The sequence below is a fragment of the Sinohyriopsis cumingii genome, unplaced genomic scaffold, assembly GCF_028554795.1.
Source record: "Sinohyriopsis cumingii isolate HCF-2022 unplaced genomic scaffold, ASM2855479v2 utg000837l, whole genome shotgun sequence".
Lineage (NCBI taxonomy): Eukaryota > Metazoa > Mollusca > Bivalvia > Unionida > Unionidae > Sinohyriopsis > Sinohyriopsis cumingii.
The window spans coordinates 999,729-1,022,082 of NW_028315936.1; the positions used below are offsets into that span (position 1 = coordinate 999,729).

Genomic DNA, 22,354 nt, shown 5'->3' on the forward strand with positions numbered 1-22,354 from the left:
TGATCTGGACCATGTGAAATTGTAGAAGAAAAGAATGGAACACACATACCTATTTGTTTTAGTAGATTTTACTGCTTTTACAAACATCATAAGAAAATGACTGATTTTCAGCTCTTACGTTTAGTTCTTCATAAATTTCCTGCTTTAATCAGAACAAGTTACACATGAGCTATCATATTTAGAATTTGTTAATACCCCAAATATCTTAATGTTTACAATAAAGGAAACAAAAAATTATTATTTCAATGATATCTTTGAAACATGTTTTGAAACGTTTAATAAATCGGATCATTATGGCCAACTTTCAACAGTATGAAACAGCAAAGTATATAAACTAAACCATGGCTTTTTTATGCAAACTGTGTTGGCTTTGTATTATATTTGCCAAGTAAATATTGTGTAAGGAGTTATTTATCAACAACACAATATTAAAATGTACTGTTGTAAGTAACTCCTTAAACTAGTAAACCTACTTAAATATTTAACTTTCATTCTAACCTTTGAAAACATTCCAAATATTATTGAATTTAAATATTTCATTAAAAAACACATATTACATTTATTAATGCTTATTAATGCTTTATTTCTGAATAGAGATAGTATTATATTAACACACATATATATCACATATATATTATTATATTAACATACATATCAAACATATATATTATATTATCATATTAACACACATATCATAGTGATTCCATGTAACTCAAAATTACAAAGCATTTAAAATAATCATTATTTGTCAAGTTCTTGATTAGTATCAAATTAAGTAAATTGGAAATTGATAACAAAAGTAATTTCATTGATCCATAGGTTTTGCAAATTGATAGATGTTACTATTGTTGCAATTAAATAAATGACATTCTAACCAAACAAATTATTGAACAGAAGGTGATAATATGATGTTTAATTATACCTGCATCAATCAATTCAGTGCTAGCAATTTGCAAACAACGATACATTATGAATTGAAGTTAAAAATAACCTACATTTCTTTTCACAAAGATTAGTAAAATACATTTCATCTTTCTAAATAGATAACACCAACATTTTTATTACATTATTTTCTGCATCATAATTATAATGAGGTCTATAAGATTAGTAGAATAAAATTATATTGTATTGATCTGACAAGACCATGGGTTTGAGGTGTCTGGAAGTAATAGTTTTAGTGGTGCCCCTACTTTGCAACAGAGAACAAATTTAGTGTCAGTTGCCACTCTCTACCCCCCCCCCATAAGTTTTGTGAAGAACTTCCCTGGTTCAATAAAGCAAAGGTGAAACACTAAGAAAATTTAACTGCAAAAAAACACCCAAAAAACAAACACTCCAGACAGCACCCCTTCACCTGGCACCTAGGGGCAACAACCCTCTCACACTGCCATGGAACCCAACTTCCATATTTAGCACTCAAGTTTATATATTACCATATATATATATATATATATATATATATATATATATATATATATATATATATATACACACACACATACACACACACACACTGTGGTGCAATATTTAGCATAAAGATAAATTCTGCATCAATTTTTATTTAACAAAAGCCTTAACATAAATAGACAAGAATATACTGATTAACAAATACTGTTAACTGCATGTGCTCCTTACATGATCATTTTTTAGTGTTAGTAATTTGCAAAAAATCTTAAATAATACAATATAAATTCAGAGTAATCAAATAACCTATGGTGTCTTAAACAAAAATAAGTAAAATATATTTAATCCTTCTGAAGAGAAAGCAGCCATTTTGATTACATTATCATTTTCTTTATTATACTTAGCATAATATTCACAAGAATAGCAGCATATGCATATAATACTGACAGCTGATACTGTATTAAATTAGATCATAAACTTTACAGCAATCAAGTTTCATTGTTAGTATTTATAGGTTACCGGCCATTTGCATGGGAAAATATGAACAAGTTTTTCAGATGATATACTGAACGACCTTGGAAGTGCATTATATCCATCAAACAAAATTAGTTTATATTTTCCAATACATATGCAGTAATCTTTTTATTATATGCTCATTTCTTATTCTACCTAAGGCTTATTTATACAAACAAAAATACACTACAAGTAATAAAGTAATAGAATGTATGCCATATTTCAAAACTAAATACACAAGCGCAGATTTATCATTACACAACAACAATATTAATGCACACATAACTCTGCCCAGATAAATCTGAACTTAGTTGCACGTTAAACATAACTTTCAAAAGAAAATGGTGTTTTGCTCTACTTAAAATTGAAATTTGGAGTTATAATGTGAATGCGCACTGCAACAACTTTTCCATTTGATCTGGAATGAACTAAGATTTTGGTATATTTGTTGATTCTACGAAATTTCATGATTATGGACTGGATTTATCTGTGCCAATTCTAAATGAAGTACATCAGATTTCAACAGTGTGTTGACATCTGCAAGTGTGTTTCTGTTCTGTTACTGAATATTTGAAATCATAATGTGGGTAAAATATGAAGTCTTTCAGTTGCAATAATCAAAAAGATGCTATGGAATATAATGTTTATTTCATTTTGAATGCAGTAAGGAGGACGTAATTGCATTTGGAATATAGTCAAAATTACAGTGCAATTTTGAAATGTGTAATCAAGCTTGAGATTCCACGACACAGCCCATGTAATTTGGATTTGCAGAACTAAGGACATTTTGAGTAAATTCAGGATGTTGAACTAAGTATACTCTCTGTCATTCATATTACCAGCTAAAGAAGACAGTTTATGCCTTGTCACTTGCAATATGTTATTTGTAAGGACCCTGTCTGGCATCTATAGCTAGCCTAAATCCTAAACATTGTATGAGAAAAGTTAATGCCAAATGTGGAAAAGCAACACATTTGTGGCAGTCCATGAAACATCTGCTTTAGTTCATTCAGTTGGTTTACTTCATCCACAGACAAATAAAATTAAAAAAGCTGGCATCTGTGTCCATTGTTTGTTTACAATCGAAAGTAGTTCCTTTATTTACGTGAGTTCAATATCATAAAATACTGAATGATTCTGACAATGTAAAGTTAACGGAGAAAAAAATGAGAATAAAATAAGTACGTTTTATTTAACACTATTAGTATATAGTATATGATAAAGATAAATTGCACATAAATCAATCCAATGCACTAACAAAGACCAATATATAAAGACAATTTTTTAAAACTGTATTGGCCCTGTTTTCAGTTCTTTTCAGTGTTGTTAACTGTTACATGTATTTCTCAATTTTGCACAATGTTTAATGAGCAGATCATTAAAATTATTTCACTATTAAGTTGGAAATGCAATATGAACTATTTTACATTGTTTCATTTTATATGTTTACATAACAATGGTTTTTTGTTGGTTTTTTTTTTTTTTTTTGCTTACACACAGTTTTGAACTATTCAAAGTATCTGAGAATAATGAGAAATGTGGTATTTGAAATATTTGCAACTGTTACATTTAAATCTCGAACGAAAACTAATAAAACTTCACTTGGTTCGATTCAGCCAGTAAATTCGTAATAGGGTCCGAATCAGCCAGTAAATCAGCCAGTAAATTCGTAATAGGGTCCGAATCAGCTAGTAAATTCGTAATAGGGTCCGAATCAGCCTGGCTTTTTGTCCGAATCAACCAGCAAGAGATGCGTATTGTTTATATGAGACTGCATATACCATACATATAAATTCAAATATAAAAATGGTCGGAATTATGGAATAAGCCGGATCCGAATCCTACAATGGGGTGATACGTCAACGTCTTCATGTAGGTCAATCGTCAAGCTCTTATAATTGTATAAAAAATATCGCTTGCTCTCCTCAGTCTGTAGTCCTACATGTAGGACCTAGACGCTGATACTAAAACAAAACCAAAATGTGCTATGTCTTACATTGTAGGACTACTCAGTTTGTAGTACTAATATTAGTATACCTACTCCTACCTCAAATCAAGTTGAGGCTACAACATCGTAGCTACTCAGTCTGGGGTTCAGAAAATAACTGGATATTGCTTTTACATTTGATAAAGTTGTAACAATTCCATACTTGTGTACCATTGTCTATGTCATACACACCCTGATTGTCACGGCCTGATTCAAATTATATACAAGAGATAAGACTCGAATTAAAACCGGTACTCTCATCCGCGTTTATATTAGAATATTCTGTTCACGTGTTGAAAGTGGGGAGACTTCCGTTATTAATATGGACTCTGCATGTCACTCATGTGTTTTACAGTTCTGTAGAAGGTTTGTTACACAAAGTGTCAAAAATGCAAGCAGAAGAATATAAAGATGTGATTTCTTACAATTTGTCGCTTCTCACGGAAGTTTGAATTGAAATAAAACCATACAGTATACACGCCATACACATTTGTGACTGTTATCAGTTTTCGTGGTTTAGTAAAAAGATCGCATTTACCAGCATGGTATTACTGATAGTAGTGTGTATACTGAAACCATTAGTAAGAATTCATTTACGTTTTATTTGGGTGTTGGTTTGCGTGGACTTCATATCACTTGAAAGGTCTAAGGGTGGTTTAGATCGTATTGTGTTGATCACATATCGTATTACCAGGTATGCTCAAGTTGTTCCCTGCGGCAGCCAGACGGCCTAGTCCTACAATGTAAGACATAGCACATGTTTTTGAAAGGCTTATATGCAGCTTAACTGGAGTAGCCAAATCGCATATTACCCATATCACACTATGGGGAGTTCATCTGAACGTTTCAACCAAACCATGTTAAAAATGCTTGGTATACTGGAAGCTGACCAGAAATTAGACTGGAATCGTACATAAGACAATCGCCCAGGCCTCAGAGGTCTCGCTAGGATTTTAAAACTAGGAGTCCAGGACTCCCATTTTCGTAAAAATAGAAGTCCCACCATCAAAAGTTGCAGTCCGTTCTTTCCTACAGAATCAACACAGACGTGAGTGCATCTATTTTTAGATGGAGAGGTTTTCGTAATGTAATCACTCACTTTAATATAGCTTCATTACAACAATCCATTGACAGGATTGCAAATTTATGGTTTATTTATTTGTCTACGTCCTTGTTGTAATTTTAGGCAATGGTTAAATTGTATCTTACTTGCTGTTTTTTCCCATATTTTTGCAAATATGTGTCAGGTCGGAAAACAGATTAGACCTTAAAGCGCATCTCGCGAATTCCACGACATAGTATTGTCCCATACGTTTCTGACCTACATAATTTGCATTTTAAAGTTAAATCTTTAATAAAATAATACCTTGGTTTTGCTTTCAATGATCTGTATATTGTTCTGAAAATATTTGCCCGATGATTTACGAAAACAGACAATCTAATAAACTGGTACATCCCAGACTTAGCAAAGTCAGTGCCATTATTTCCCATTAGGCCTACTGGTTCACTTAGAGTTTCAAACTAATTTTATGATGAAATAGTGTACAGGAGGAAGTTAATAATCACCGATTCTGTTCTTAAAACACATGTTTGTATATTTTATCATTAAAGGGTATCATGCAGGAAATGGATAGTTGCTACCTTACTCGGAATAGGGTTAATGGTCAGTCAGCTATCAAAATATATGCTTGTGAATGGGCAAGAGTTTGTTTATCAACATAATTGATATCAAAACTAGGCCTAGCTACTGATGTCTTGATGAATACACTTTGCTACAACACTAGAAATAACCGGGCTAAGGCAAGCTGCATTTTAAAAAAAGTATGGTCAGTCAACGTACATCTTAAATAGCTCTTGTTCGTCCATCAGAGTGATACTGAATTTTTTCAATCCAAGTCAGGACTTATTCCAAATACTAAGCTAGGCATCACACACTTTCTTACACTTAGCTACTGTCCTATCCAAATTATCAATTCTAGCAGCTTAACACTCTTCTGAATCTTGTTACAATCTTCGTAAGTTTGCCATTTAACCCCAAAATACTTATCCAAATTTATGAATGGCATTTTGTCCAAGTCTCAACATGTCTTGATTCTCGTGCACTACTTATTCTGATACATTCAGAAATGAACATAATAACAAAAGCTAAAGTTGTTTATTTGATGTACTTTTATAAATGACCACATGTACATCTCTGGGTCTTTCTGACTCTGAATTCAATCACTGTAAATATCAGTACATTTTCGCATCTGGCCAGTCAAAGCCTTTGATCTGCCACCCAGCTATTGCATCATGTTCTTTTTGATGTACTCTTATAATGGCAACATGTATGTACATTAAAGGGTCTTTCAGTCACTGAATTCTGTCATTGTAAATATCAGCACAGCTAATTGATCAACACATTTTCCCACAAAGCAGGTGGCTGAACCAGGACTGGCAAGTCTTTGAAATTTGCTGCACACCTATAACATGCATTTGGAGGACTCCCGCCTCAGGGATTTTCTGCATCCCAGATCAAAAACTGGCATCCAGATTCACGTAATTAAGCGTTTCCAAGATCTCTGGGCCTACAATGCCACCAAATATGATGCCACTGGATATTCCCCCCATTTTTTAATGCTGGCATCCCAGGCTGTCTGTCGATGCCTTATTTGGATACCCATCCTGGAAATGATGTTGCCAAAGATCTGGCCGGTTACTTGCAGTATGCTTACAGATTGCTGCTGAAGAGGCCAGGAAACAGGCTGCACATAACAGTGATGTTGACAACCGAGAGGTTTGAGCTGCCATTCCAGGGAAAGCATAAGCTGACCAACCGCTGGGAACACCACCCTTACATAGTCAAGCAGATTCCCTGGTTTTTGAACCCTGACATACCAGCCTACATTGTACAGAGAGAAGATGTAAAGGAAACTAGAAAACTCTTCATAGGAACCTCTTGCTCCCTTTTAACTTCCTTCCATCTTTCCCTAGCTCTCCTGGTCCAAAAAAGTCCCAGAACATTGAACCCCAATCAGTCCTAGCAGGCCCCAGATCCCCAGTCCAGAACACTCAGATTCTGAGTCGGAAATGTATACCAGTTTCCTACCCATGCCTGATTATTGACCTAATCCCAAGCCCCAGGTTATCAGATTTAGAAACCCCCAGTCAGTTCCCACAGAGATAGTTAGTTCACCTTAACAGGAAACCAATTCAGCCCCTGACCAGCAGAACATTTGTCATACATAGGAATGTATCACCTGTCTCATGCCAGCATGAAATGTTGCATGATCACACACAACTTTGAAAAATTGTCACCCAAGAAAGGAACTGTTGATCATGATGGATATCAAAGCTAAGGATATAAACTGGAATCCAGTCATTCCAAATGTTGACAAGGCGGATAAAACTCTAGTTAACCGCAGTTTGATGGGTTGAAATCAGAATTGTTGTTACTGTTTGATATTTGACTATTAAAGTTTTGTACCATGTTAAATTCTACTAAATATTAGCTGCTGACACTTTTTGTACTACTATTAGAGCTAAGTATTTACATTTGTGGCCTTAGAAAACCATTAGTTACAGTTTTGTGTAATATTCAAGGTACATATTATAGTTGATATTAATACTTTCCTAATTTCATTTTCAATTGTTAAAAATGATTTTGGTTAAGAAGCTTTATTACATAGTATTAATTGAAATTTGTGCTTATTTTTAATGAATGCATTAATAACTTCATCTTATGGATGACCCCTAACATCTTTATCACCATAACGATTGAATTGGAATCACCAAAGTTACTGTTCTTAGTTAACTGCTTTGGTGGCCTAGTGGTTAGGGCATCCACCTCGGAAGCAGGAGGTCGTGGGTTCGATCCTGGAACGAGTCATACCAAAGACTTACAAAAATGGTACTAACAGCTGCCTCGCTAGGCACACAGCATTAAGAGGTTTGTGTTAGGACTTATCAGCCTGGTGCCAGGATAATGTGACTGGGTGGGACATGATGCTACATGTCTGTGGCATGATGCATCAGTGCTAGACATCACTACAAACTGCCACACTTCAGACATTGTAGCGATATGACTGAAAATGTTTTAAAGCTACGTTAAAAATCCTAATAACACACACACACACTGTTCTTAGTTAAAGTTATTAGATTAATTAAATGTTAATGTTATCATGATTTACCAGCTGACCATAATGTTATAGTTTATATGTGCATGAAATATCAGTCAAAATTATAACTATTTTCTCTCCTTTTTGTTAACTTTGTTTGCAGAGTACTGTAGATTTTGGCTGATTTGGCTTATTTCATGGACCTTTACAAATGGGCCTTGTCACCTGATAGTCGAAAGATGTTCACATGACATCATTCCTCAGTAAAGGTTTGCAGATGAGTCAGAGACTAAGGACAAGCTGAGAAATGTGATGCAGCAAAGGTATATATTCCATTTAATATATCAAGGATATCTGTAGTAGGTATCAGTGTCATTCTAGAATAATATGATCCTGACTTTGACTATCCCATACACTGCTTGACTATCCCATACACTGTTGACTATCCCATACACTGCTTGACTATCCCATACACTGCTTGACTATTCCATACACTGTTGACTATCCCATACTGTTGACTATTTCATACACTGCTTGACTATCCCATACACTGCTTGACTATCCCATACACTGCTTGACTATTCCATACACTGTTGACTATCCCATACACAGTTGACTATCCCATACACTGTTCGACTATTTCATACACTGTTGACTATCCCATACACTGCTTGACTATTCCATACACTGTTGACTATCCCATACACTGTTGACTATCCCGTACACTGCTTGACTATTCCATACACTGCTTGACTATCCCATACACTGCTTGACTATCCCATACACAGCTTGACTATCCCATACACAGCTTGACTATCCCATACACTGCTTGACTATCCAATACTCTGCTTGACTAGCCCATACACTGTTGACTATTCCATACACTACTTGACTATTCCATACACTGCTTGACTATCCCATACAATTTTGACTATTCCATACACTGCTGGACTATCCCATACACTGCTTGACTATCCCATACACTACTTGACTATCCCATACACTGCTTGACTATCCCATACACTGCTTCTCTGTCCCATAATCTACTTGACTATCCCATACACTGTTGACTATCCCATACTCTGCTTGACTATTCCATATACTGCTTGACTATCCCATACACTGCTTGACTAGCCCATACATTGTTTGACTATCCCATACACTGCTGACTATCCCATACACTGTTGACTATCCCATACACTATTGACTATCCCATACACTGCTTGACTATCCCATACTCTGTTGACTATCCCATACATTGTTGACTATCCCATACACTGTTGACTATTCCACACTGTTTGACTATCCCATACACTGCTTGACTATCCCATACACTGCTTGACTATCCCATACACTGCTTGACTAACCCATACACTGCTTGACTATCCCATACACTGCTTGACTATCCCATACACTGCTTCACTATCCCATACTCTGTTTGACTATCCCATACACTGCTTCACTATCCCATACTCTGCTTGACTATCCCATACACTGTTGACTATCCCATACTCTGCTTGACTATCCCATACTCTACTTGACTATCACATACTCTGCTTGAGACAAAAGAAAGCTATCTGAAGTTGTCTGCCATATGTCTTAACATATATGCTATACATTGATGTTTGTAAGGGGAAATATTGTTCATTTTGTAATAGAATGAGAAAATTTAATTTGTCATAAAGAAAGGTAAATTTTCTTTTCCTTAAGCTATGGATGTGCATCTTTTACTTGTATATTATTTTGTAACATTAACAAGAGAAATGCAATATCTTTGTGATTGCTCCATTTTACAATACACTCAATCATTTAACCCCCAGTGAGCCAGTTATTAGTTTTTCCTTTAAACACTACATGCAACAAGTGCAGTGTTTCATGATTAAATGCATTAATTCAGGTAATATGTCCTAGATGTTTCAGTTTAAATTGTTTGCATGTCAATATAAGTTATTGCAGACATATTTTATTATTAAGCGCAGTAATAATTTTATTTTTTATTTTTTATTATTCATAGCGATGATTTAATATCATTTCATTTTCAGCTTTACATACTGGTTATGCAAATGAGTTTGAATGTTTATGATCTGCTGATTTTTTTACAGCTGCAGTTCTAGTGTATTGATGGCCTTTTTATAACAGTTACAACAAACTTTAATGTCTTATCTAAAGTTGGGAGTGAAAGCAAGTTTACTTTGTTGGTAATAAATACATAGAGAGTTCACAGACTCTGGCCAAACAGGGAAGCAACTTACTATGATGTACACTGTTAACTACACTATGATGTACTCTCTAAACTACACTGTGATGTATACTGTAAACAACACTATGATGTATGCTGTAAACTACACTATGATGTAGCTTCTTTGAAAATTTTATACTGTACAATTTTAAAGTATCACAGAAGTTTACAGTCTAGCAAAGAATCTGCAAAAATATGCAAGTATACATTAATTTTGCCAGAGGCTGGGAACTCTCCAGTCCTATATCTGGCTAGTTTTCAAATATTAGGCAAAAAGAAGAAAATAAAGAAAGAAGAAAAAATAAAATAAATGAGAAACAGTATGGAAAAATTTGGTAATGCTAGTTCTGATCGCTTGTTCCAGATATGATCCATTGTTCAGATATCATTTTAAAAGACCTAATTTGCGATATTTCTCTGCAAGCGTATTTTCCAGAAGCAGAATTTCAAAATAAAATTGAAAGAAAGTTCTCTAACAATGGTTGTGAAAAAGTAAATGAAAATAAATCCCAGGTCTGAATAATTTGAACTTAGTGGTATGTTGCAAACTGTAAAAAAAAAATATTTGCACATAGATTCATGTCAGCATAATATGTACACGTTGTTGCTTCATATGTTTAGAGTGGTTCTCTAACTTATTTCGACCACACTGAGCTTGGATATATTGATTCTTCCAGAATATTTACTACGTAATGCATACATATACTGTGTTTTGATTGTATTTCCACAAAATAACTGTGGAAGTAAATTTATGATTAAAGAGACACTTGAAGGCAGTGACACATATGGGTTACCTATCAGGTACTCAAACAAATTACATTTATGTGTATTTTTTTATTTATTTCCATGGCATGTTTTTATTCTAATCCATATCTCTGCCTGTATCAAAATTGTATGGTTCAGTATGTATGTACAATAACATCAGAAATGTATAGAAAGCATTATGCTAAGGGTGAGCAAGAAATTTTACATAGATATCCCTCATCCATAATACTGATGCAACAAACGAACTTAATAAATCAGGCTAACAGTTATGTGGAGATTTAATACAGAATTGGAAAATTAATTATATATTTAACTGTTAATGCACAGTTATTTTTTTATATTTACACAAAACTATCGCAAGCCTTTAGGGTAAGAACCCTTCTTTGGGGATTTATTTTGACAGAAGCTCAAGTTTCAGTGCCAATTTATGTGCAGAAAAACCCAATGAAATTATAAACAAACTTGATTAGAGGGTCAATAAAAACATAGAACAGTCCAATGTAGATGCACACACACACACACATATGCTTAAAACTTGGGGAAAATTCTGAAGTTAATGCTGTCTATATCGTAGATAGATTGGCAATGAAGTGTACAGGTTGTGTGTAACAGCTGACCTTTGTATTCCATTCCATGTGATTTCAAATCTCCAAAACTTAGAAATAGACAATATTGGGGTATGTCTTAGATGAAATCAAAGCACACAGTACTGTGACAATACAATTTTGATTTAGAAAGGTGCCTTTTCACTGACTGCATTACTGACAACTTACAGACAGCTGTCCCAAAGCGACACTGCTATAAAGAGTAAATAAAATTCCTCCAGTCAATAAACAAACAATATGATTACGCCGTTGAGCCAGTAGGAGGGATTTATGTATTAAGAAGAAAAGGACTAATTTCTGAGTACTGACTTCAAGTGAACTCTGATATAAATAGTGGTTACCTATTATTTCTAATAGTTACAAATAGGCCTGATACCTCTGATGCATTTAAATGTGGCATTTGCTTTTGTCAGTGAAGTAAATTGTGTGAGATGGGTATGTTTTGATTCCTTTTTGTTTCAACCAATGGGATGCAAGGTGTGCAGACATCTAATGGAATACATTTCTTCTTTTGTTTGTTCAGTGGTCCATTAAAGGCAGTGGGCATTTTCAGAAGGATTACATCATCAAAGGCCAAGAGAAATGCTGTGCTACTAGAGTACAGTTTATTTTTTGGGTAAGTTAATCAGAATGATGAAGGTTCATATGGATGTTAAGTTTCTGTGTTTCCTTAACATACTGGATATTGCACACTTTCACTGCAGTCATTCAGGTTCAGTTCAATGGATAACACTCCAATGTATTTGAATGCAGTTAAAGCAAGTTTTGGTCTGAATTTAGATTATGCAGGTTAGAGGTATTGTCTCTTCCAATAGCAATGTAATGAGCATTGTTGACAGCGCTTTGATTTTAGTTTACTTTTTTAACATCAATTTGTATAGTTTAAATTGTTGATAAAAATTAAGTCCACTTTATGAAGTGATAGTGTTCAATTTTGCTTTATTACAAGGTATATATTTAATGGAGGCTGTTTGTATCTCTGTATAACATAATTGAAAAATCAAACTAAGATATGAAAAATCTACCTTTCTCTGCAATTTAGAGAGAAAAATGGGAGTGGTTCTGAGTAATGGATGATCTATTCTAAACATAAACACAGAAAATTTTTACGATTACTGGTATTTCATCTGTTTCATTTTTTATCAAGAGTACTATAAACTAGTGCTGCTTGACTTTAACAGCTTTAATAACTATAATAGATTTAACTTGATATGGCAAACTGTTTATGCTGATTAAAAATGAGTTACCTAGCTGAATTACAGTCAATGAAATTACCATAATGCTTCCATGATCTTACACACAAATGTCAGTATTATTGTTACTATATGAATTACTTTCTACAAATTAAAGAAAGATATATTTGAGTATTTTTCATATACTTTATGTTAGTATTTGGCAGCATAAAACTGATTTTACAATACTCTTTGACGTAGTTCACTTAGCTCTATAACTGTTCTTAATTTCACCAAAATGTCTCCAAAAGTGAAAAACGTGCTGCAGTTATACTGCAGAACGAAAATATTCACCATTGCCTATCTTGATGAGAGCCACACAAAATTTATTAACATTTCATCTTAAATGCCATAACTATTTCGTTTACTATTATATGTTTAAAAGGTATACTGTTCTTGAATGATCTGAGAAAGATTCCTTTGTAGAAATTCAAAGACAAGAAATTTATGTTCTGGTTGCTAAATAAAATCTTTCTTAAATCATTGCCATTATTTTCACCCGTCCATTCCTCCTTTCTGGGAAAGACATTATTTTGTCTTATTCCATCTGTCCAGTTGTCACACTTACCTATCCAGGCCATAGCTCCAAAATGCTTCAATGGTCTTCAACATAATTTGTTATGGATATTCATCTCAAAGTCATAGTGTCAACTACCTTTCTTTCCTTGATGACACAGAGAAGGTCACAAGTAAAAAGAAGACACTTTTCTCATGGGTTTGCAATAATATTTGATGGAATTATTTGTATCAGCATGGTGGTATGTCACATTCAATTCTGAGCTTTGGATATCCAAGTCCCATTATGTGAAAGGTCAAATCAAGCTTGCCACAGGTGTGTCCAAGCGGTAACGTTTCAATGAGGTGTGGGTTTTCAAAAATATTTTGTGGCATTATTCACATGAATAAGGTCATGGGTTGCATAGACTCCCATCCAGAAACCCTGAAGGTCATTGTCACAGCTGCTTTTCAGAGTGGCTTAATGCAGTATTATCCAGGCTGTAACTTTTGAATAACTTGTACGTTTTGAAAACTGTTTGTTGGAATTACTTATGTGAACATGTTCAAGATCACACATTTCCATGGTCCGAATTGACCTCATTATGCCTTGTTAGTCCCGATTGAACTGTTACAGCCTTACACATGATCTCAGTACCTACTACAAAAGTGGCTGGGGAGAGATATGTTTTATGAAGACCAATTTCTAGTTTTTAGGACTTAAATATGGGAAACAGAATTTAAATATATTGTTTGGTTTTAAGTCATGTCCAACTGTAAGGGGGGTGGGGGGCAATGAAATATCTTCCATGGAAGTGTCCACAAGGAAATCCATTATTTTTTGTAGGGAAGTATAACATATTGGAAATTATTGCTTTGATTTCTTTCAGTTGGTTTAGAATAGGTCAGATATTCAGCTGGGATTTAGAAATTTATTTGAAGAAAAGCAGTTCCAAGGATAAAATTTACTGTTGACTTGCTCAGATTTCTGCTGTTGTAAGTAAATACACAGATATCATTATTTTTTAGAAGACAAAAAACATACAAAGTCACAGACTGGCAGCTTGACATTAAGTTGCAATTAATGTCATGTGTTGACTTTTATGGTGTTAATGATCTTTCAGATATTTAAAGATGAAAATGTTCCGTCATCATAGAAAGCAAAAACAATTAACTTTACTCCTGTTGACACTTTTGGGGGTTAAAAATTCATAATTTACATGGAGCTGATACCATCTAGTTTCCAAAGCTCCACAGCAGATGATTAAATCAAATTTTTTCCCCCCAACCAGACATATGCAAACCCAGAAGGTCTTTGCAGGTAGTATTGGTCTGCATGCTGTTTTCAGTGTTTCAAAAGTTTCTGTCAAATTTGAACCCGAAATGTAAGAAATAATATTAAGAAGAAACATTAACCATTTCATTAAACAAATTTTTCTTGTCAAATTTCATTCTCACTTATACCTCTTTGACATGATGCTGACAGTTGGGAGAAAAACCAAGAAGTAATTGGTTAATCAGAACAGCATAATACAATCCTTCAAAATGGAGTTTTAGGTTGGGAACCACAGATTTGTATGATTGTAGATCTTTTTAGTAACTTTAGTAAATTGAAGAGAAATTCTGTAATAAATCAGTTTTTCCTTTTAGTTAATTCCTGACTGAAAGTGTTTTTAATATCTTTCAGATCCAGTATGGAATTTCATCATCTGATTGAGAGGAACAAGGTTATGCTCCATTGATAGCTATGTACCTGCTACAGATTGCAGATTTACACAGAGAATGTTACTTCCACAAAGCCTTCAGAGCACAAGCAAAATTCTGCAGTCCTGAACAGCATTAATTTTCAAGAATCACCAATTATTAGTACTAGACATGTTATTTGTATTGCTAATTCATTACACAGTAATAGTGAAAGGAGTGTACATTTCTGATCATGCTTGCTGTTGTTTCCATGCTTTCACTTTTAACAAAGCAGTACTGGTTTACTAATGTTATAATGTTACTTTATTGTACGAGTAATTATCAGAGCTCCATTTATCATTCTAGTTTATCTTGTGTAGCAACAGCATCTGCTACAACCATATTTTATGTGACTGTTATTGAGTAATTGTTAATACACCACTCCCTCGATAACTTGCGCACATCGGGGTCCAGAAACATCGACCGCACTATAAGTGAGGCATGAGTTATCGAGGGACCTATAAAATAAGCCCAAAACCAATAAAGTGATTGATGACATAACGGAGAAATAAGGGGGAGGTAGGCAGATTATACTGTTGAATACTCACTTTATAATCATTCTGAGATTAAATGTTAATAAATATCTCTTCATAACGGTGTACTTTATTATTTCCTCGTAGGACAACATTAATTTCAGGGTAAATTACAGTATATTGAGGCGATCATCGAAAACATTATTCCACGTGGTTTCCGTTCGCTTAACATGTGTACCACTTCACACATTGTGTACTACGTCACTAATTTTTATGTTGAATTGGATACATTCTAGTTTTATTGTTTGATCCAAATTAGACGTTTTTTTATATACAAAAGATCGACTCTTTTCGAGAAACAGTGTCGATCGAACGATAGAGAGATAAATATTTTTGAATGTGATAGAAGTAAAATGAAAAACAAAAAAAACAAGGGTTAATCAGTACAGACATATTTAACTGGTCTACAAATTTAAAACAGCGTAAATTAGAACAAGTTAATACTTGCCGTTTGTGCCACACTTGACAAATATCAATTCACTTTTTGAAAAAATCAGTTATTTTTTTGTGTGTGTGTTACTCCTTGGTTTCTCTGCCACCGAGCAAAATCCCTCAGATTTCTCAACTGCATGAGCTTTACGTAGTCAACATTTTGGGTCTCCAGCCACCGTATGGCAATATCAAAATATCTGATTGCTTCCTGTGCAGAGGGGTGGGGGGTGCAACATCTGCGTCTGCATCACTTGCAACACTTGTGTTACTCCACTTAGAATCGTCTTCTGCTGCAAATTTGTTCGCTGTAGAAATAATTGTAGTTTCATCTGACATGTATTCGGCTGTGGGGCAATCATTGTCAGCACAAATCCACTCCTCCATATCATCAAGAGAAACGCCCATCTCAGGACCATGAGTCTGTATGAATTTCTCCCAAACAGCCTCGGCATTAATGACATCAGTTTCACTGAAACATTCAAAGACACTATCATTGTCGTTGTCTCTGTTACTGTTTTGCTTTACGTCAAAGGCAGCTCCAAGACCCTTAATCCAGCACCCGAGGTCTCTTGTAATTGATTTTTTTTTTAATGCAACAAACACTTCCCCAAGTTGTTGATCAAAACAAAGCCAGTATGTACATGTAATTAGGTTCTCACAGAAGTACTCACGGGTTTCGATATAATGGTCGATTGACTCTTTTCATGTTTTCAATGAACAGAATATGTTGTGATTATAATGTTTACACTGAAACGGAATTAAAGGAATAGAACGTGACTTTCACACAGGAGGACGTTTAATTGGTGTTTATTTCATTCTCTGTTGCCACCTGTTAGCATTTACCAGAAGTTTTCATTGATCGCTATTTCACCAGACTGTTTATTGACAGTATACTGACAACTATTTATCATAAAAACTTACATAATATATGATATCTTTAAACAGAGGTCTCGCTAGGATTTTAAAACTGGGTCTTTCTGCCTCTGAAGTCAATTACTAAATGTCAGTACATTTTCTCACTCGGCCGCTAGTCAAAGCCTTTGAACTAGCCGCCTAGCCATTGCATCATGTTTTTAATGTACTCTTATGAAATGGCAACAGTACATCAAAGAGTCTTTCAGTCACTGAATTCTGTCATTGTAAATATCAGCACAGTTAACTGATCAACACATTTTCCCACAAAGCAGGTGGCTGAAACAGGACCGGCAAATCTTTGAATTTTCCCGCGCACCTATTACATGCGTATGGAGAACTCCTGCCTCAGTGATTTTCTGCGTCCCAGATCAGAAATTGGCATCCAAATACGCGTAATTAAGTGTTTTCGAGATCTCTGAAATTAATTCTTCTTTAGAACTTGCAAATTTCAAAATATGGATTATATTTTTACAGGCATTAATCACCATTTTCGATGATAAAACGAGCAATGTATCAAGGTTTAATTTATCAATTCTTATCGTAATTTTTTCATGTCCAGCATATTTTAAAGATATTTTAAATACATTGTCTCTGGAAAAAATCGGGAGCCAAGACGGACACCAAGTTATAAGCAGGATCGCGGGTTATCCGGGTGCGAGTTATCGAGGGAGCGGTGTATGTTGCTTAATTATGTCAGCTTTTATAAAAAAGGAAATGTGAAAAGCATAATAATACAGATGTTTTCTGATTGCTGATTAAATTTCAGTGATGGCAGCCAGATTAAAAGCAAAGCATACAAATATGGAATGTATAATGAATAAACTCAATTTGATAGGATCTTGTAGAAAGAGTTCCACTGTTTAAAAAATTAGATTATCATATGTGCATGCTTTGTATGTTGTACTTGTGTCAGTAATTTGCTTAAAGCACTAAATCTGTATGTTGATAAATATATGAAACATGAACAGGCATCCAAGAATGGACAATAATTGTTGTCCAAAGAATACTCACATAAAATATGTTGGTGGCTTGCTGGGTAGCAAATAGGTAGCTGTGGGCAGAAAACATAGGGTATTGGATGTGTTCCTCGTACCAAGTAACAAAGTGAACAATATGTACAGGCATGTCAGAATGTTGCCTTTGCAACTGTAAACCACTTCTGGAAACCATAAATTTTATGTATTGATTTTCTAGAAAAAATGCCATCAAAATGACACTTTTCATGGTTTAGTGAAAATTAAGTCTGATGAATTTCGAGAAAAATTATTTATTTGGCAAGAAATATCCATTGTGTAAAAAAAAATTACTGTAGTTTCATGACTTAACTGGTTTAACATGTTTTGAAATGCATATATTTTCAATATTCAGCCTAAACATTGCCTTTGAGATTTTCTAACCATGGCTGCAGGCCATTTTGCAATTGCAAATTTGACTGCTCCTTAATGTAAGAGTACAATATGTGTTAAGTGTTTCACCTGAACTTTTTAAATAATGGTGCAAGGCACCCATGATAAAAACTATGTGGGTGCACATTATAAATATTGCGATACATTCCTTGTAGGTGTAAACAAATTTTCAGTATGTATACAGTATTTAGCTTCAAATTGCTTTATAGACTTTGATTCTGTACACAGTAATGTAGTGAAAGTTACATTAATTGAATGTTTGCAAAAGAATATTTGAGAAATTAAGCTTAACAATTTAGACCAACAAATGCAGTAACTGTATTCCAATTTTATCATTAGAAATACTCAGGTATGGCTTTTTGTCACAGCCACCAGAACATGGCTTTGCAGCACACCCTGTAAAAGGCTTTGTCCCAGCCTACAGTTGCATACCATATTTGTCCTTTGGGTTGGCATGGTGATTTAAATGAATGGCATGTTTACCGTGTTCTCCATAATGTGCCACCATTTTATTCAGTATGTGCTTAATAATGTTTTAACTGTGAGGTATCCCATTTCAAATAGATAAGATACAGTCCACAAAAGTTGTCCTGATTTTCAAGAATTATTTACCAATCCCCCACCTCCATTACCCCCATAGTGCCCCAAAGTTTTTTCAAGACTTTTTCACCACCACTCCATCCTACACACCTGGACAGCCTCTGATGAGTGTATGATTTATATTGTGATTTGTAAACACCATTAATTTCAATGTAACCATAATTAAAATTTATATACTAAGAAATTGCATTTTTGGTGCTTGAAGTTGTACATTTAAATTAAGACTTATTTTGCATGTTAATAGGTCTTGTATGTATTAAGGAAAAAGTGAAATATAGCTAATAGTAATGGCTGTCATAGTTATATTAGAAATCGTTTTCATCGCTTGGTTTCAAATTCAGTTGTATTCAGATATTGTGGTATTTTACTGTTTCTGTTTAATACAAAAATCAATAAAACATTTAACATTATCCATTATTTCTTTTAGTACTTCCATGTACAAAGGACCATATTTGTAGGCCAGACATTGTCATCATTCTAATCCTCCAAGACATATGTTTCTTAAAATAGTGAAATAAAATTGAACCAGAAGAAATTATTTTCTTTTAATTATCAGTTTCCAATCATAATTTTATCTCTACTATCTTCCCAGAAGTATAAAAAGTAGGTGTATCATCAAAATTAAGATCCATATTAGTCACTATATGTAGAGTGCACAACAGTCTTAGTAGACATAAAATTAATAATGGAAAATGATAATTAAAACAAAATAATTTGTTGTTGTTAAATTATTTCCCATTTCAAGAGGTTTGTGTGTGTGTCTGTGTGTATACATACAGACATACAATACATATATACACACAATGCTATTGGGCATTTCTGCCCAGGTAAGGTTTCTGTCTCCAATATGGAAGCAAAACGCATACCAAATTTGACAGATGGACGAAAATAAAATACTGCAATGCTTACCATTTGAAAAGAGGCAATTGTCACCAGAATATTCTGTTCAAAATAATATTAATTTTGGAAACACAGGATACCAACTCCGTGTTTTCATGACTTGTGATATGTCAGCCTATTCTGTTCAGCTTTGAAAAGATGTAATGCTTATCCTTCGGGCTATAGAAATGAAATACATTACACCTCTCCCTCGATAACTCACGCACAATGGGGACCTCCAAAAATTGAAAAAAATCGCTTTGACATCGAGAAAACCATGTGAGGTGGGGACGGTGTTTGGGAATTGGTCTGTTTAATTACAGAATTCTCATGTTACAATCACGTCAATAATACTATTTTAATAACGTGCTTTTTCTGATGAAGTTGTTCGTTATTTAGTTTAAATGTATTTTCAAGATGTCCTACATATGAAAGATCGTTCCAACTGGTTTCAATAACCATCATGTGTACGTGAAAAATCTGCTTTTTGTTTTCTTTATGAGTCTGGTTTCTGTAGTGGTGTTTGATAGCCAGATCGGAAGTCCCCAAAGCAAGGAACTAGACTAACTGTTGATACCCCACCAAACAAGATTCCTTTTTTCAAAAACATTTATTTCGTGAGAAAAACGTCTATGTGAAAACTCAATTTTTTTATTGTTCAGTTAGTACAATATTGATGTCGTAATTTCATTGGAAGTAATAATGAAACTTCTTATCACCCTTGAGGATATCTCTAAGTGCCAGTTCAAGAATTCTCTGAAACTTGCTTGCCTACAATGGAACGTATCTGTGAAATTAAGCTCTTTGTGTTATGAAGTATTCATTTTGCTTGACTGCCTTGTTATCTTTTATCACAGTTATGAAAGAGTCTGTTAATTTAAGGTAGTTTATGTTGCATACACAATAACATTTTTAACAGTGTTCGATAGAGGAAATGAAGTGAGTTCACCCGACATGCGACTGTGGCCGCTAGATTTTAAGTTTGTCGGATTTTCATGCCTCTTAACTTTTCTTTTATTCCACCTCCTTGATTTGATTCAAAAGACAATTAACGTGATAATACAAAGGAGGCCAGCTTTCAATTCAGTGTGACAATACAGCAAATAATTCTGCAAGTCAGTTATCAAAATATGGTTGGTACTTAATTAGGTTCTCAGAGAAATGCTCGCGGACATAGCTGTTGCGGTAGATTAACAAATTTTATATTTAATTACAAGACACATTGCCATTATGACGATTGCACTTAAAAAGATAGAACTATAACACAAATTTCAATTGATACAATTTTTTATTTAATTTATATTTATTTATTAAATTACTGCCTACATTCAGCGTAAGTGACACTTTCATTTATTTAAATTTCCTTACATATCGTTAATTGCAGTGTACTAGGAATGTTGTTTGGAAGGAAAATTTTAAAAATATTTATGATATATTCTTCAATTTGATATTTCAAAATAAGATTTAAAATTTCCAGCGATATATCAAAGTTGCTGTTACCAATTTTGAATGCAATAAGTTCAACAAATAGGGATCAATTTTTCTGGTATTTTCTGGTTTTAAAAATGGGATCCACACCTGACCCCACTTTATAAGCAGGTTCGCGAGTTATCAGGGCACGAGTTATCAAGGGAGTGTACTTTGGACTGTTTCTATCAGCAGTTCATTCGAGTAATTAGGTCAGGTTTATATCTAGTTTTAAAAAATTCAATGTAACAATGCCAATAAATGGCAAGAGATATTAAGCAAACTAAGCCGATCTTGTACAAAAATTAGTAAAGTTCAGTATTTTATAAAATATAAGCTATTATGTGGAAGAGAAACAACAATTAATGTTGTTGTTTACAACAGCTTGTTTATGGGGAAAACTTTCAAGAATTTAGAAACAGACTATACGTCTGGGAATTTCTATAGAATTCTGTTGAGACGTTGCAGACGAATTTGTATGTGTGGGACAACTTCTTTCAAAATTAGAAACTTGGATTAAGATGCACATTTTTTTAAGTAATACATTTCCATTTTTTAAACAATGTATTTATTTGTATGAGTCTAAAAGATACATAGTAAACAGGATTCTGGGTTACAGGGTCAAGAAGTTCATAGAGTGGGTCTTCATGTTGACATTTAGAAATCACATTTCCATTTTTTTGTACACTTTATGACTATCACTTTTCTTAATTAAAGTACCATCATTCTTTCTTGATATAAAATGGATTTTTGACTCAAAACAACACATGATCCATTGTTTACAGAAATGACATATCACTGTGCAGAATTACCTGACTCACAGGATTGGCCAACATGGTGGTATATATATATTGCAAGACTACTATTTTCTCAGATGCTATGATGGCCTGGTTGCCCGGTGTCAGGATAATGTAATTGAGTGGGATATCATTCCATATTCTGCATATTGATGCTATAGTGTTAGATACCACTATAAGCAGGCCACCAGTGTCCAAATGGCTAAATTATAATAATTAAAACTGGCCTAAAGATAGCCTGGGCT

The 22,354-nt window shown here is 34.0% G+C and overlaps 1 protein-coding gene and 1 long non-coding RNA gene across 4 annotated transcripts in view; one reads left to right on the forward strand and one right to left on the reverse strand.

The window, feature by feature from the left end:
* The window catches only part of LOC149773180 (quinone oxidoreductase PIG3-like), a 27,011-nt gene extending 22,788 nt beyond the window's left edge, over window positions 1–4,223 (reverse strand). The window contains exon 1 of one of the 3 annotated variants that reach the window (XM_089946688.1): window positions 4,097–4,223. In XM_089946688.1, the coding sequence (XP_089802814.1) occupies window positions 4,097–4,165 (69 nt within the window). In that variant the 5' untranslated portion in view covers window positions 4,166–4,223. Of the gene's footprint in view, window positions 1–3,954 lie in introns of all 3 variants that reach the window. The other 2 variants (XM_089946689.1, XM_089946690.1) reach the window with 2 other exon arrangements.
* Window positions 4,157–19,376, forward strand: LOC149773181 (uncharacterized). Its single transcript, XR_016417449.1, has 4 exons — window positions 4,157–4,270; window positions 8,165–8,324; window positions 12,134–12,226; window positions 15,025–19,376. It is a non-coding gene; the product is annotated as an uncharacterized LOC149773181 (long non-coding RNA).
* Window positions 19,377–22,354: the final 2,978 nt, after the last annotated feature.